The 16,520-nt window shown below is 47.0% G+C and overlaps 1 protein-coding gene across 5 annotated transcripts in view; it reads right to left on the bottom strand.

Annotated features, from left to right (window-relative positions):
• The window catches only part of LOC135901456 (uncharacterized), a 276,089-nt gene that overhangs the window by 125,903 nt on the left and 133,666 nt on the right, over window positions 1-16,520 (bottom strand). For 3 of the 5 annotated variants that reach the window (XM_070533718.1, XM_070533720.1, XM_070533717.1), the window contains one exon: window positions 11,969-15,757. The exons of the other annotated variants lie outside the window; for them this stretch is intronic. In XM_070533718.1, the coding sequence (XP_070389819.1) occupies window positions 14,837-15,757 (921 nt within the window). In that variant the 3' untranslated portion in view covers window positions 11,969-14,836. Of the gene's footprint in view, window positions 1-11,968; window positions 15,758-16,520 lie in introns of those variants that run through there. 5 annotated transcript variants of the gene reach the window in all.

Raw genomic sequence — 16,520 nt, 5'->3', positions numbered from 1 at the left:
AATGGCATGCGAGGAAGTGATCAAAATATTGCATAGTTAATAAAACGTCTACGCTATTAATATATGGGTTCATGCACTCGATTTCGTTAGGCACTCGCCTCTTGATTGCTTCCTAACGCAGAAATACTCGACATCAGGCTGTTTTTTTGCTGTGACCTTTGTAGAAGCATGATTGTTCAAAGTTCTATAATTAAACAGATTCTATAACTTGCTTGTAGATTCGCCAATACAATTCCGGGGCACCGGAATTCCCTACTAAAGGGAAGCCTGCAGATAAAAACACCGCTCCGCGTGTAAGAAAATGCTCTACTGTGACGCCAAAAAAAGATTCGGAACCGATATTCAAGCCATGCTTTATTGCATGAATGCGTAGATCGTGATTTACATAAGTCACGCACTTAGCACGCGATTTCTGCAAGCTTAATATTAACGCATTGATACAATGTCAAAGTAGCTGAAATGCAGTACCCCAAGTAGCGCTGCCTTTTTTGTGTTGCTGCTGTGCCATGCCTAGCGGGCAAGATACAAGTTGCCGCAGTAGTAGCGCTCGAGGAACAAAAAGATTGAGTTCGTTACTACTAGGCGTAGTAACACCTAGTACCATGGGTACCTGCCAGTGTTTTGGATGTCAATCCACCGTCAGCCCATGTCCTTTGTCAAGACGGTTCGACATGCAGCCGACACAACGACCATTTGCACTTTGCGCAGTCAGCACCATTTGTCCTGCTGGCACAGTAGCTTTTCCTGAACTGGAGCAGCTGCCCCTCTATTCTCCAGCTGTCCCAGATGTGCTTCATGAAAAAGAACCAGCCATACATCTCGCAGCTGCACCCGATGTGCTACATGAGGAACAATCGCCTGGAAGTGCACGTGGAAGTAGCTGTGCCGTGGACAACCCTGTCATGTCTTTACCTTGCACTCCAAAGTTGCAACGTAGCACAAGAACTCGAAAACCAGTGATCAAGTACTCCTCGTAGCATATATCTTAAGAGGGAAGGGGTGATACAATGTTAAAGTAGCTGAAGTGCAGCGCCCCCAAGCAGCACTGCTTCTTTTTTTGTGTTGCTGCTGCGCCATGCCTAGCGGGCAAGATATAAGTGGCCGCAGTAGTCGTGTTCGAGGAATAAAAAGATGCGAGTTCGTTACTACTAGGCGTGCTTGGCCTGTTTCTTCGGTGGCTGCACTTCGCGGGCCAACATGGTTCACATTCACTGAGCCATGTGCAATTATATCGCACATCACCTTCATAAAGCCATCAGGTATGCGTTTTTCAATGACGAAGCATAAGGTCCCCTGTACTTGTTCTCAGCTCTTTCAATAATAACTGCGCTGGCCATGTTGACTAGTAGCAAGAGAACGGCGCCCTAGCGGTTCCCACTTTTTTTGGGCCAGCTTTTCCTCTGGAGTTGGGTATATTAACTCTATGGGCTGTGCGATTGGTGCGATGGCAGGCGATCATCGGAAGTTCCGGACTGTTCATGCGTTCGGGAAGAGGAGAAAACGGCCAAACGGCGTTCAAGAGCACACAGCGTATCACCAGCGAGACCTTCTGCCGCCGAGAACACAGAAGCAGGCTGTGCCGGCCTTATCATGAACGCGGCACCCGCGATCGCGGACACGATAGCCGCGACCAAAGAACACGCGCGAGCTGTGCGTGTTGACACTCCTTGGGTTTCCGACGCCGAAAAAGTGACCATCGAGTGCTGTGCGAGTAATATACAGCAAGACCTTTCATCGACGTCAGCCACACGACGCAAGCGGTCTTTTTTTCGAGACTTGGGAGGAGCCACGACGACTGGAACGCCATTCACCATCGTAAGCTTAGCGTTGGTGAATGAACTGCTTCATTACATGAAATGCCGTGTGTCTGGCGGGCCTGGCAGCATCTCCAAAGAAGACGAAGAATATAGCATCGCTGCAAAACTTGCGCTGACCTGTGATGAGTGCGGAGAACTGAAGACTGTATGGAGCCCGCCGAGAGCAGGGGGGGACGTGGCGCGCGGCCCTTTCGAAATCAGTGCGCTCGCGGTTCGCGCGGCAATGAGCACAGGGAATGGACAAACTACACTAAATGATCGTTTTTCCACCCTGAATATTTCGCAGAGAGGGATGCACACGAAGACCTACCAAGATTATGTCAAATTGAAGATGAACCCTGCCTCGTAGAAGGCTGCCGCGTTCGTTATTGACAACTGCGCGAGCACCGTGAAAAGGCTGTATGCTGATCTGAACTATGGAAATCCTGGAAACATCACTGTTTCCACTGGTGCGACTTGGTTGACCAGGGGCCACTCATCCCATATATGTGCTGGGACAGTGATCGAGCTATTTACAAGATATGTGCTTGACTTCATCGTCCTATCGAACTTATGTTTGGGGTGCCAGCTAGGGTCAAAGGAGGATGACCCAAGGTATGCTAGCTGGCTACAGTTGCCAAAAGAACAACTCCAGTAAGCCAGGCCGAATGGAGGTAAAAGCGGCACACACTTTATTTGGCCACTCATTATAAAGGCATGGGCTCCGCTACACAACTATGTTATGTGATGGAGACAGCCAGGCCTTCAATAGGCTCCCTGCAATGGTCAGGCGGCGCTGCGATTAGCTCAGCCGTCAGCGCCACCGTGTCAGTTGTGCGAAACAGCGAAGCGGCCACTGCTACGGAGGCGTGCTTTTGCGGCACTCGCGTGAATTTTGTCGGACGTTCTAAATTGCAGTTTTGAGACAGTCGAAAACATCGAGGCCCATTTTGGACCGCCAGCGCTTGAGAACGGACGTAAAATTTACGACTACAACCATGTGTATCGTGTCAAAGAGGTAAACAGCACGGACATCACATCGAGGTGCTTAAGTTAAATTATGGTGTTTAGGTGCCAAAACTACGATCTGATTAGGAGGCACGCCGTGGTGGGGGACTCCGGAATAATTTGGACCACCTGGGGTTCTTTAATGTGGAGCTAAATCCAATTACACGGGTGTTTTGGTATTTCAACCCCATCGAAATTCGGCCGCTGAGGCCGGGATTTAATCCTGCGACCTCGATCTTAGCAGCTCAACACCATAGCCACTAAGCAACCAGCGCAGGTCGCGAAGTATTTGTCACAACAAAGCAAGCATGCTTACGACGTCGAACTCAATGTGAGTTAACAAATCATTATTTCATGCCACTTAAGCAAATACGGCTGTGGACGTCTTTGAACTGTCATTTGTCGTTTCATTACTTGGAGCGTGCCTTGCACTTCACAATTCTAGAGGTTTTGCCGAATTTGGCAGATAAGTGCTTTTTTCTTCGTTGACGAAGCGCCTCGGGCATATTCTGGTATTGTCGTTCGGACTCGAATATGAGAACGCATTACCGCTGAAGCATCAAAGAGAGCAATCAGCTGAGACTAAACAATGTGAAGACTGAACAAAGATGCGCTAGCATGCACGAGATAAATGCTAATTTTCCAATACTCCACAGCAGTGTACTCCAACCTTAGTTCTGTTGTTCTAAGTTCGAGAAAATATCGGCACGAATGAGCTCGGTTCCAGCATTCGCGTCTTGATCTTGACGCAGGAAGAAACACAGCGCATACAAAGCTCCAGCACGGAGTGCTTACAAAGCTAGATTTGACACGTAACAACCACTCTGCGTTTGTTTTGGAGCAAGACGAGCTAAACAACTATCTAAACTGATTTACAAGAGCGGGAATCAGTTCACGCATTTTTATGCAGTTGACGCTTTATTGCGTGTTTTTACGGATGCCGCTGCTGGTTCCTTTTTATTATTTTTCTTGTTTTTGCATTTACGTCTTAGTTCGTTTAACAGAAATTCGCAAGACCGACACGAACCGCGACGACACACTTCAGCCGCCGCGTTGCTTCCCCCGGTTTTGTAGGGAAGCGGTATAATTTGATACCGACTTCGCAGTTGTGACAATCGTTAATGCAGCAGTATCTGTGCTTGTTCTTTTTGTTCACACTTCTCACGAAGGTGCTGCCAAGAGGCCGCGATGAATCCATTGGAAAAGTGGAAAAGCAGGCTTTCAGGCAGGCCTGAGGTCCGCGATCGAACTCATCAGCGAACCTCCATGCCGCCCGTGTTCTGCACCCACGACCGCGCGCTCGAGCGTAGCCCTTTTTAGGGCTCCCAAGGGTGCAGACACAGTCGGAGGTCCCAGCGTCCAGGGCTTTCTTCCACTGCACTGAGGATGTCCGTCTCGGACAACCCAGTGCAAGAGCCACGCGGCCCCACCTCAGCGCACTCGCCGGCGCTCAAACTGCTTCTTGCGGAAGCGAGACGGCAGTTTTGCGCCACCACCACGAACGAGGAGCAACCTGCCGCGGCTGCTGCCCCATCCCCGAGGTTCCTACGGTCGGGAACTTGCAGAGATTACTGCACCAGCGGCAACACAGCGACGACGACGCGGCCGCGTTGCCCCTGTTAACGAGGAGGACGGCGGAGACAACACCGGCACCGAGAGCGACGACGAGACTGGCAGCTCGCGCCGCTCCAAGGCGGATTTAAAGTGGTGGCGAAGGCTGGGCCGAAAAGTGGTTTAGCGCGACTGCAGCACAACCAGAGGATGGGGGGCAAAACACTCATATAAAGAAATGATAAAGCTACAAAATTGGAATGTAATCTGCCAATAGAAAAGAAAAAATATATTAGCACCTTGTTTTATGAAAGAGGTAAGTCATTTTTTTAAAACCTGGCAAATTTTGTATTTTTGCAACACTCTTGACCTGCCCCCTATTTATGAGTGTGCGGTGCATTACAGCGCGTCTTTGCAGGCCTTGTTTCGATACCCGGCTAAGCCGGCCACAGTGGCGGGAGCTTACGAAGCGATTTGTTATCGCCAGCTGTCTGCGATGGCGCGCCTGGTAAAGCGTATAAATTTAGCTCGCCGGTCTCAAAATGCTCCTTTTGCGAAGTTTTCGTCGTCCTTGCACGTCGCTTCTTTGTCACCGTTCGGTAAGATTTGCAGCCCGCTGCACCGCTGCGGCAGTTTTCTCGGTTTTGTCGTTTCCTTCAGCGTGCGGCCAGTGCGAAGTCTTTTTCCGTCTTTGCACGCTTCGCGCTCTTCTTTTGAAGCGCTTAGCGCTTCATTTCAAGATGAGCTTGCGGCACGTGAAGAAACGATGCTCCGTGGTACACTGCGACAGCGTGTACTTTTGTTGACGTTCATGTGTACTTTTGATGACGTAAAATTACTTCAAATTGATCCGGCTAACGACTAGAAGTACTCTGGAGATGGTACGCCGGCTCAATGTATGGTATTTGCTCCTACGTTGAGCACGTTTGAGGGTGCTAAAGCTGGCTTTAACATTGCCTTGCAGATTTAAACGCACCTGCTATATTCTTTCAGCTGAAGAAATTAAATGTGAAGAATAATCCCAGTGTGCTCTATGGTCTGTGTTGATGCGCCTACTTATGTCATGTTATGTTTGCTTCAATTGAAGCTGTCGTAGCATTGTTTTCTATACTTTTCGATTTCCTAACTGACAACGTTCGTGGCACTTCAGGGCTTTTTCCTATCTGCACTGTGACTATTGAGATGATTAGCCAACTTAAACAATACTGCTTGTGCTGCCTGTGACATGTATTTTTTGTTTGTGTGCCAAGGGTGTGCTTTGTGACTGTATTTGTTTGGTTGCTGCAATAAACAATGAATATGAAACTATGAAAACCATACTTGCCGTACACTCTATTGCGAACTGTGCACTTGAGCCAGTGCTTTGTGCATCATACCTTGCTGTACTCAAAAGCTCTCAAAAGTACTAGCACCAGTAGTTGCACTACGAATCATGCATGCTTCGCCAGTGTCTGGAAGTGTTGCTGCCTTTCTATGCTGCCCCTCCTTTATCAGTCACTTTCATTGCGTTCCCAATTGCACATTAACAAGGCCATAACTAGCAGGAACTCTAGCACATTTGACTGGCAAAGGTTAGGGCGCGCTGAAAGGCAGCAACCTTCGAGAGGTACGGGCTCGAAAGCGCGGATCCTACAGAAAGACCGCTTTATAATTCGCGCCAGAAGCATACGTATGCGTGACGTCATTCTACGTCACGTTTGCGTAGTTTGCATGGAGCCTTCGCTACCAGTACATCTACCTTGGCCGCTCTAGCAGCTGCCCGCCTTCCTGCTCGTACTCGTCGAGCAGCAGGGAGGACAGCCAGCTGACCCTGGCCACGGACTCAACGAACAGCCGTTCCCCGTCGCCCAGCGCGCAAGAGGAAAGTGTCGGCATCGCCGCTGATGCCGACCGAAGCGCTGAAGCCGTGCCTACTCGAGCGCCGCTCGAGCCCCCGGCACCCGTAGTCGCCACCGCCGAGACCGAGGCGAGCACGAACGCGGCGGAGAGCGACGCTCCCGAGAGTAGCTCCACAGCGCATGCGCCGACAAGCAACGTCACGGCGCATACGCGATGCGAGGCCCCGCCTCCACCCGCGGAGCCTCTCCTCCCCATCGCGATGCAGCCGGGCAAGAAAAAAAAAAAAAAAAAAAAAACAGCCGGCGCAAACGCCGCAACATGCGCTCGGTGACAACGATCACCACCGTCGCTGCCATGGTCGTACGCTCAAGCGTACCCTGCTGCAGTACAAGACACCGCACCGCCCACGGAAGCACGGGAAACTGTCCTTTACCGACCACTCGCAAGAAAGGCTCACTTCCTTGCGGCATCGCGCGACGCGATTGCGGCATTCCTCGCTGGAGTTCCAGGGACCCATCGAGTACGGCCGAACCTTCGACGGAACGTCGTGGCCGTCGACGCGCTGCCCGTCACGGACCTCTCTGCATTACTCGCCGTCCGGGTGATATGCGACGTGCCCGTCAGGGCGAAGGCACTTATCGCCAACTCCTGCACGGGCACGCTCTTCAACGTGGACCCGACGATCGATGGACCTTCCATCATTGAGGGGATCGAGTGCCGGGTGTGCCCGTACTCGCCGTCACCTGGAGCGGCGATGTGGCAACACTCCGCTTCGCTGGCAGAGACGTGCCGGAGGTGGTACACCTCTTTAAGCAGCGCCGCAAGGTGCGTCCGCAGCTACACCGGCCGTTGCAGTGCGGTCGATGCGGGCTCTTCGGGCACGCCACAGTGACCTGCTCCCGCGACCCACGCTGTCTCCAGTGCGCGGGGTCGCACGCGACGAGCGCGTGCACTTCAAAGCGGATCCGCTGCATTAATTGCCGCGGCCCGCACGAGTCAGCAGAGCCACGCTGCCCCAACTGGCAGCTTGAGCGGCGGGTGGCGAGCATACTCACGAGAACCGTCCCGCGCATCACGCGCCGACAAGCCTTGGTTCTCGCGAGGAGCAGTGCCCCTACAGCGCGGAACCAGCAGCCTGCCACCACCGGACAGCGCGCCCCCGAGCCACGCCCATCGCAGACGGTTCAGCCGGGACGCTCCTTTCGCGACGTACTGACCGGCAACACAGCGCCGCAGCCAGTCGCCGAGAGCAGCCCTGCTACAGTGCTCTAGAATATGGGGTAGTGGGTTCAGGAGCCGCCGCGCTCCATGCGATGCGGTGAGGCGGCGAGTGTCGACAGGTCCCGGATCTAAGCGGTGGCGCTGTTGTAGCGTGGGCTGTAGGCTCGGCGCGCCCGCCCGCGCGGCTAGCAGTCCTACCCAGCCGCCTGAGTACACAGGGCTTTAAGTATTTAATGACATCGCGCTTGAGCCAGGATCTATTGGAGAACTTTTTCGGTATCGTAAGGCAGTCCTGTGGATCTAACGATCACCCTACACCAACCCAATTTTTTGATTGTAGTGAATTGTCTTTCGTTTTATAATCTAGCGAGCGTAGTGAGATCAGGAAACGCCGACAGCAATGAGCCACTTAGTTCCTTGCTGGATGCATATGATGCCAACACTGCAGAGGAAGACATTGACAAACTCATAGAGTCGGGCAATCTCTCATTGGCTGAAGGCAAACTACGCCAAATATCTCCAGATCACAGCGGTTATGTCATTGAAAACAGCGATGACCGGCTAATACACTACATGGCAGGTTATGTAGCGCGCAAGTTCATTGCACGCACTGACTGTGTCGAATGCAAAAACTTGCTGCTACAGGCGCCAAATGAGAAAAGCCAGGACAATGAGTTCACTGCAATTTGTGACAAAGGAGGGTTGCTCTACCCGTCCCGCGTGCTTTTTTTGACGGTGAGAAGGCTGGAAAACCTTTTCACAACTTTTTTTAGTCAGGAAAGCCTGTGCAGGTTCAGAATAGTAGATGTTATGGTGCTGGGCAAATCTCAGATTTCATGTGGTGTAGGGTGCAGCCAGCATTCAGAAGCGCTCACAGCCAGCATTGTCAAGTTTTATGTTTTGACAAGGTTAGATTTTTATGTTCAATCAATCAATGAGTCGCGAGAAGCTCGAAGGAAAAAGAAGCTTCATGCTAAGATGGGCAAGTGCTCATAGTCGCGCGGCTAAATTCAAGAATATGTTTCACATTGGGCATAGTTGGAGCGCTGCAATAAAGGAGTGCTTTATTTTATAAAAGTTATTTTGTCTTGTCTTGCATTCATCAGCGTTTATACATCGGCGGCAATTGACCCTTCGTTTTGAAGAAAAAGAAATGCATGCATCAGAACAATTAAAGCAGGGGCATGCATACCACACTTAATATTATCGCATTCGGATATAGTTCGCGGTACACACAACGGTCTCTAAGTGAAGCGTTTTTTTTTATTGCGATTTCTCGTTGCCCCGCCCCTCTACTAAAACACTTCCGATGGCTCAAGCTGGAGTACGCTCAGCCACGTTTGCCGACAGTTTCGAGTGGGCGGCTGGATAACCCCGATGATCTATAGGATGTTTACTCCTCTCCCTTTACTCAGCCTTTCCTATGGGCGGCGATAATACTACTATGCACTAACGTTGAAATATGGGAGCCGTACCTGCAAAAGAGCGCGATCAGCGTTGCGAAGGATCAACGGGACCGCTCGTCCGCACGACCGCGCTATCGGCTGTTGGCTACTACTATATCTAATTCTCTTGATTCGCCGACAATATCTGTGTACAGCCTCACCTATTTGTAGGACCTCTTTTAAAAGACAGAGCCTTGTTTATTTCTGCGACAATTCTATACACAGTGCGCAGCCACGGCGCAGCGCGCCGCATCTCATACAGCCTATGCTCTGGTGGCGCCATCTGGTATCGTCGACACAAGCCGCCTCACCGGCGGCCGCTCCCTGAACCCACTACCCATATTCTAGAGCACTGTAGCCCTGCACAGCCCCGCAGCGCGACAAGACCCGATGCACGTGACCTCGTTATAGACGAGAAAACCATGGCCAGGCGGCGCTACTGCGCCGCCTCACAGCGCCCCCAATGTGGAAAGGTCAATCAGCGTGGTCGCGCTGTCGCGCAGTCACCACTTGGTTTACATTGTTTCGTCCGCGCTTTTCTTCGCTGCTCGTGCTCACGGCGCTCCGTTTTCGACGGCGGCAGATCGCTTGCTTGCGCAACAGCGATGCAAAGACTACAATGCGGCTTCAAGAAGATTGCCGACGCCGACAGATTTTTTCGTGGCGGAAACCTCACGAAAGGGGAGCGTCTGCTTCCGCACGTGTACGGCGTTGAACAAATCGTGGACGGTGATGTGACAGTGAAAGCTAAATGCGTGTCACAGGTGTCCGACAAGATCGTATACGACGTCGAGTTAGAGGTATGCACCAAGTTCAGAAGTTTAGCCACTTGTATTTCTATATAATGCAGGTACAAAGCGGCCATGCATACTTGCAGAGATGTGCAGGAACGGTGACGATTGCCGTTAGTTTCCTCGGTAGCTGAGCGCGCGCACACGGCTGCTCTCATTTTGTGCTTCCACCTTTTGCTGCTAAATTTCTTGGCTGGAGCATTAGTAAATTACACGTTTGTGTTCGTTCTGATTTGCGCGGACCTGTCAGTGAACAACGGCAAGCGTTATCGATGTCATCGCTTCGCGAAGCCTGCTTGTTTTTGCATTGAACCAGTGTCACTGCGAGGTTTCATTTGACATATCACGTGTTGAGAGAGTTCAGTGCTTAAAATGCGATCCGTTGCCTGCGTCTTCCGACGCTGCTCGTTGATTAAAGGATCATCATCGCCTACTCACTTGCCCAATAGATCATTACAAAAATATTTTCTTTGCAGCTGTGCTACATCAGCTATACCTTTTACGCTTATCTACTGGGGCACAGCTCATTTAAGACGAGCGAGAGGTAGTGTTCCGGCACCCCAATATTCGCGAGCGTGTGTTTATACATAACCTATTTAGAGAGGGGTATTAAATGCCCCCATGGCTACGCCTATGCTTGTCTGCTCTACGTATAACAAATCAAAAATTGCGTACCTACGGGCAACGGCGCATATCTTGCGATTCCACCTTTATTGCACAGGTTAAGCAGCTCTGCTTGGTCACGAGAAAATAATGGAGTAAAGAGTGTTTTCAGGATTCACATGTATCTTTTTTTTTTTGCAGTTAAAAGCGTAAGTTCTATCAGCAACTTGCGCTTGTCTGCCCTTGGTATGCATGGTAACAAAGCTAAAATTGCATATCCGCGTGATGTGCGCAGATTCCTTTTATGCAATTGCGGACTGTCAGGAGTAATCTTTTAGCCTAGTTCAACTTGCCTAGTAGGTGCAGGTTTTGGTCGAGCATAAGTGCAAAGTGTCCTTGTGCTGCGATTTGTGCAGAATAACCAAATGCGAATTCTCAAATATGAACCCCCATTTAGAGGCAGCAACACAGCAACCATGCACACAACTTCTAGACATGCAGTCTTGCAGCCACTACATGCAGTAACCATTTGTGTCTATCATATCAGTTGGCTTTTATTCTTGGTGGAAGACCGTTGCATGCCCAGGCTAATTTGTACAACACTACTATGCTGCCAGCAGTGACAGTAGCCTCTAAAGTAGAATATTTGTGCTCTCTCTAAGGAACCTGTGCCTGACCACAGGCCAGCAGAATAATTAAACTGATACTCACTCATTGTTATTTTTGCGGGTTATATATGTAGTTACCCACACGTTTCTGCATTCACTCGCATTCAGTCACTTTCACTGACCAGCACCCACTCATGCTGACATGTCTACTACCACTCACCAACACTCACTAACATGCTCATGCCTGCCTTTCATCACTCAAGTTCCATTGTACTTCCGTGAAGTAAATGCGGGGTCATTATGAGTCAATATATTTGTGTATGGATGATCTAGGTGTTTCAGGCATACACATGTTTCGTGTGTTGGGGAAGGGAAGGAACTTTTGCAAGCATTTGACAATATTATAGTAGTGTTGGTTAAAGACATTGATATGAAACTTGACACAACCAGACAGCTAAATAATGCACCTAAATTGCCATTGTTTCTTCAGCTCTTGTGGTCATGCCCTGTAAAGCGCCAGTTAAATATAAGCAAAGGAAAATGCAGCTGCAAAGCCGGTATTCAGGGCCAGTGCAAACATGCCGCTGCTGTGTGCCTATACATAAATAACCACGAAGACAGCTCCTGCACAAGTGAGCCCCAAAAGTGGGGCAAGCCAACTAGCAAACCCCTGCGGCAGCCAGAACAAGATCTCCTAGACTTGTTTCCAGGTGAGCTTGTATAAAAATTTTGCCATCTCCTGCACACTTTTTTGCTGTCAAGTTAGACTTAAATGAGTTCATACATCAACTTAATTACAGCTTGCATAGACCCTGGTATGCACAGTCATTATGCACATTTTCTCCATAACAGCTCAACAATCTAACTCAAAGGATATGAAAAAGGCATCGAGAGACATTCTACTACATTATGCAGAGATAGACTGTTCCCTGAAAGAGGTAATGATGCTGTCCAAAATGCACAAGGACGACCTGACCTGCCGGCAGGTTCTGGATAAGCTTGTTGAGCAGGCCTCAAATGCAGCAGATGAAGCCACCCTTGACGAGATGCTTGCTACAATGCTTAGCAGACCAGTGTACCATTACCTCTCTGTCGTTGACAGCAGGACAACACAGCAGTGGGATTTTGTTTCAGAGCTACAGCCTAAAGAGGCACATGAATATACCACCAAAGTGATCTTGAAAGAAAAATTCACAAGGCTTGCTTTGCTCACAAAAGAGCAAGCAAACTGCACAAGGTAACTTCAATTTTATTTAATTCGTTTCACGCATTTCATGACTATCCAATAATACAGACTCTGGAACTTTTGAAATGTACAGGTGGCATGAGGAACGAAGAGTGCGAATTAGCAGTACAAAGGCTCACAGCATTCTAACAAAGAAAAATGATGAAGGATTAACAAGTGCAGCCCAGCAGCTACTGAGGCACAGCACTTACAGAAGTGCTGCAATGCATTATGGTAAGGTTACTAAGCACAAAAGTGTTGCACTGCATGCACATGTTTTTTACAGAACTTAGACAATAACAAAATTTATGACAAAATGGAAGCAAATCTTATTGCACATGTACTGCAGTTGTGAGCTTAACTGGTACAGTTGGTGCATGTTGAATGGAATCAAACAGTGCAATAGATGGGCAGAAAAAATGAAGACTAGAAATAAAGTGCTGTGCCTGCCTTCTTTACCATTCCGTTTGACATGCACATGTGCGCATCTGAATAAATTTTTCTGCAGGAATCAAAACTGAGGCCACAGCTAGGCGCAATCTGGAGCAAAAACTTGGTGTACGCATAGTTCAGGTGACATTCTTGATGAGTTTCAATCATTTATTACTTTATCATTGAGTAAGTGCACATATTCAAAATCTATGCTAGCTATAATATTACTTGCATTAACTTACACACATTGTCTCCTCTAGATGGGTCTCATTGTTCTGCCAGAACAACCATGGCTATGCTGCAGCCCCGACGGACTTGCAAATCTCGGTGGCGAAACTGTTTTCATAGAGATTAAGTGCACATACAAGTACAGAAATGCACCCTTTCTCAATTACGAGCAAAGGACCTGTGAGCTGCCTTACCTTACATTTATTAACGACATTGTTGAGCTAAGGAAGACACACAGTTATTACACACAAATTGAGGTTCAGCTGTACGTTCTAAACCTTCAGCGGGCTCTTCTGTACGTGTACAGCCCAAACCAGAGCATTATTGTGAATGTAAAGAGAGATGAATTATTCTTGTGGAAGCTGATTCCTAAGATGGAGTACTTTTATTTTAAATTTCTAATTCCGGCATTGTTTTAAATTATGGTTTAGTCATGGCACTGCGCCTTGCTCCATTTTAACTTTCTGATTTTGTGCCTTCAGTTATGCAAGATTTTTGTATATTAAATTCTCAATGTTGTCTTCTTGCTATATGTAAACCTTTTGCTTCTTTCCTACTCTCTCTGCTAGCTATCATTGTTCGGCTAAACATTAGGTACTGTGCACGTTAAATAACTCCAGATGGTGCAAATTTACATCTGCTGCTATGGCATGTAAAAGGCCAGAATTGTTTTTGTTGCACCAATATCATGGGCATGCATTGCTTGCGGTGTTCTGTGTCTCTAACAGAGAGACTAATGTGATAACACAACATTTTTTATGTAGCACTCTAATGTCTGTTGCATGCTTACTATTTGAGAAGCAATAACAGTGCATCATCAATATGCTATGAAGGGGAAGTAAATGGCCCCAACAACCAAATGCCAATCATGCATAATCGCCCAAGCAACCCTATGTTGTGTGTACATTCAGAACATTATTGGTGCTTGACAATTGTTTATTATCACTGTTTTCCATTTTTCACATTCATCTGAATGTACTGTTTTTCCTACTCAAGTCATGAAGTAACTCACCAAAGTACAATACTCCTGTCCCTTACCATTGCTACATATCATCATCTCATACCAATACCACCCCAACTGCATTAATAACACTAATACCAGTCATGCTAACAACACGGGTAACAACAGTTTAAATGACAGCATCTTTGCAGTCACACCTGCAACTAGTAAAGCACTACTCAGAACTACAAGAAATACTACTGCTTTTAAATAGGTGTGCTGCTAGTTAACAAAATAAATTCGTTTGCAACAAAAAGCTTTCATGCTTAGTGCTTCTAGTCACATGCACGGGTAACGTAAAGACTGTGATGTAAAGATGAGTACAAATAGAAACACCAGCAGTTCTTATGTTCTTGTTACTACATTGCAACAGAAAGTTACACAAATCAACGAATAGCTACGCACAGGTTCGCCACTACACTATGTAAAGTGTGCTTAAACACGTACAGTCTCTTGTATTAGCATTCAAATGCAGCCTGTATGAAACTGTAAATAAAGTTTGTTGTGCAACAACAAAAACAATAAAACTGTCCTTTTCTTTTGAAGTCACTGGTCCATGTTACCTATCCATTTCGTAAAGAAAACATGTAAGCTATTCAACACAAAACAGAGTGACTCAAACAGAATGGAATGCATGTTACACTAACCGAGCCTCCACTAAGAGAGCCAAAACACTAAAATGTGCTAAAATGATTGTTGGGTTCTTCTGTCTGACAAATATAACTACAAGAATTTCTAAAGCCCTTTTTGAACAGTATGTTGTTGTCAGATCTGTTATGTGAACATGAGTGACACTCAAAATATAAAAGTAAAGGGTATGCTACATTAGAGGAATTGCCAGTTGGCATAATAGGACAGAACACACATTTAAAAGCACTGGTTTCTCATGTTAAAACAAACATTAAACGATGCTGTTGCATGAGCTTACATCAAAACCAAGCTGAATGTTCTTGGTTGAATGCAGTTACAAGCAAGGAAGGTGAATTTAAAGGTAGGCTTACAATAAAGTGCTTTGCACAATGAAGTATTAGAAGCAGTTTTCCAGAACAAATACAGCATGTAAAACACAGTAGTCTGCAGAACGAACAATTAGTTGGACTCTTGCTTCTTGATTATAGGGGGCTCCATGTTCACAAGGGCAGCACACACAGCAGCTATTTTCTTCATGTGTGGTACTAAAGTCAGGGGCACTGTGTTGCTTAGAATACGATATGTCTTCAGCCTTCGAATTACCCTCTCCACATGTATGCGAACTGATGCAATTTGATACGTCATGTCCATGTCTTCCTGAGACATTTGCCCTCCATTCGTATTGAACGGTGGCATCAGCAGTACTGCTCCCTTTCCCTCAACTTCTGTCCTAATTCTTGGGAAGCCCTTGTCACTTAGCACTAGATCTCCAGGCTTTAGAAGCTCTAAAAATCCAGAGTCTTGTGTAATAAAAGAGTCTGTATGCCGCCCACCATACATTTTAGACATAAATGCTATCATTCCATTAGGAATTATACCTACCAAAAACTTGAGTGTGTAAGTCCCTTTATAATGAGAAAACATTACATGTTGCTGTTCCACTTTAGAGGGCATTTCTGTTCGAATTTCAGTGCAGTCTATTATAAATGTACAATTAGGATAATGTTCTTTAAATGGGAGGGGCAAAGAGAGTTTGATAACATCTCGTGAAGGCACAAACACCCAGTCTTCCAAGGCAACACTAAGGAGGTCAAGTGTTCTCCTGAACACATTTGATGCAGTTGTGGTGCTCACACTAAATATTGCAGCAAGTGCACTGAATGTCACACCAAGCCGAAGTTTAGCTAAAAACAAACAAAGTTTGTCCTCACGCGTCACATCAGTGCTTTTGTACCTCGAATGAGGGAGAAGGTTCAGCAGGAGACTAAACACAGGCAGTGTAACGCCGCACAGGTCACGCAGAGCTTCCTCATTGTCCTTCACCGAGTTGAAGCCCTCAAAGCTGCATCTTCTTTTCCAGTTATAGTCTGTGCCAGTCACCTAAACAAATTGGAGGAAATGGTTACTATAATGCACTGAAAAAAATATACCCATGGGTCAGTAATAAACTGCTAGGAAGCTCACGAAACCACTGCATGTTATTGCTATCGTGATTACATGAGTATTCAATATTTTTTTCTGGCATCTGTGTTTTTTTAATAAAACTGCATATGGTGTACTGACATAATTTATTAATAATTTCGTTAGTGTAATTGGTATAATGAAATAGTGGCAAATATGCCATATTTATCATTTTATGTGTTATATTTTGTGGGAAACATTTTTCTAGTCCCAACTACCTAGTAAAGGGTTCAATGACCCAGTCATGCTGTCCATAACAGCTTTAGGTAATAAGCTTCTCCAGAATTTGTTCTTTCTGAGAAAATAAAAAAAACAGTTTGTTTACGCGCGAGAAAGCTTTCAGTAGATGGCTGACGGGCACCAATATTTTTACCTCAGCATGGCTAAAAATCTTGCTGGAACAATGTGTTGATGTTCCCTGACTGTTCATTTCTAGTTCTTAAATTCAACATCTTGGTGCAGGCTCAGTTGGTTCATCCTAAATTTAAGCTAAAAAGGTGCAACTGGAACAAGGACACCAACAAAATTATTAGTTTTTTCCTTGTAGTGTGTAGCTTTTTGTTTTTGTTCAAGTCATGCTGTTTCAGCATAGATTCCACTATCTACCTCTCAGTTTGGGTTTCATTTGCATAGTACTCTCCTCACAAAAACTGAAAATGTAATTGGCAAGTTCTGTACAATC

The sequence above is a fragment of the Dermacentor albipictus genome, chromosome 2 (assembly GCF_038994185.2).
Source record: "Dermacentor albipictus isolate Rhodes 1998 colony chromosome 2, USDA_Dalb.pri_finalv2, whole genome shotgun sequence".
Lineage (NCBI taxonomy): Eukaryota > Metazoa > Arthropoda > Arachnida > Ixodida > Ixodidae > Dermacentor > Dermacentor albipictus.
The sequence above is the reverse complement of the archived record's forward strand: the minus strand, read 5'-3'. Positions and strand labels throughout refer to the sequence as shown.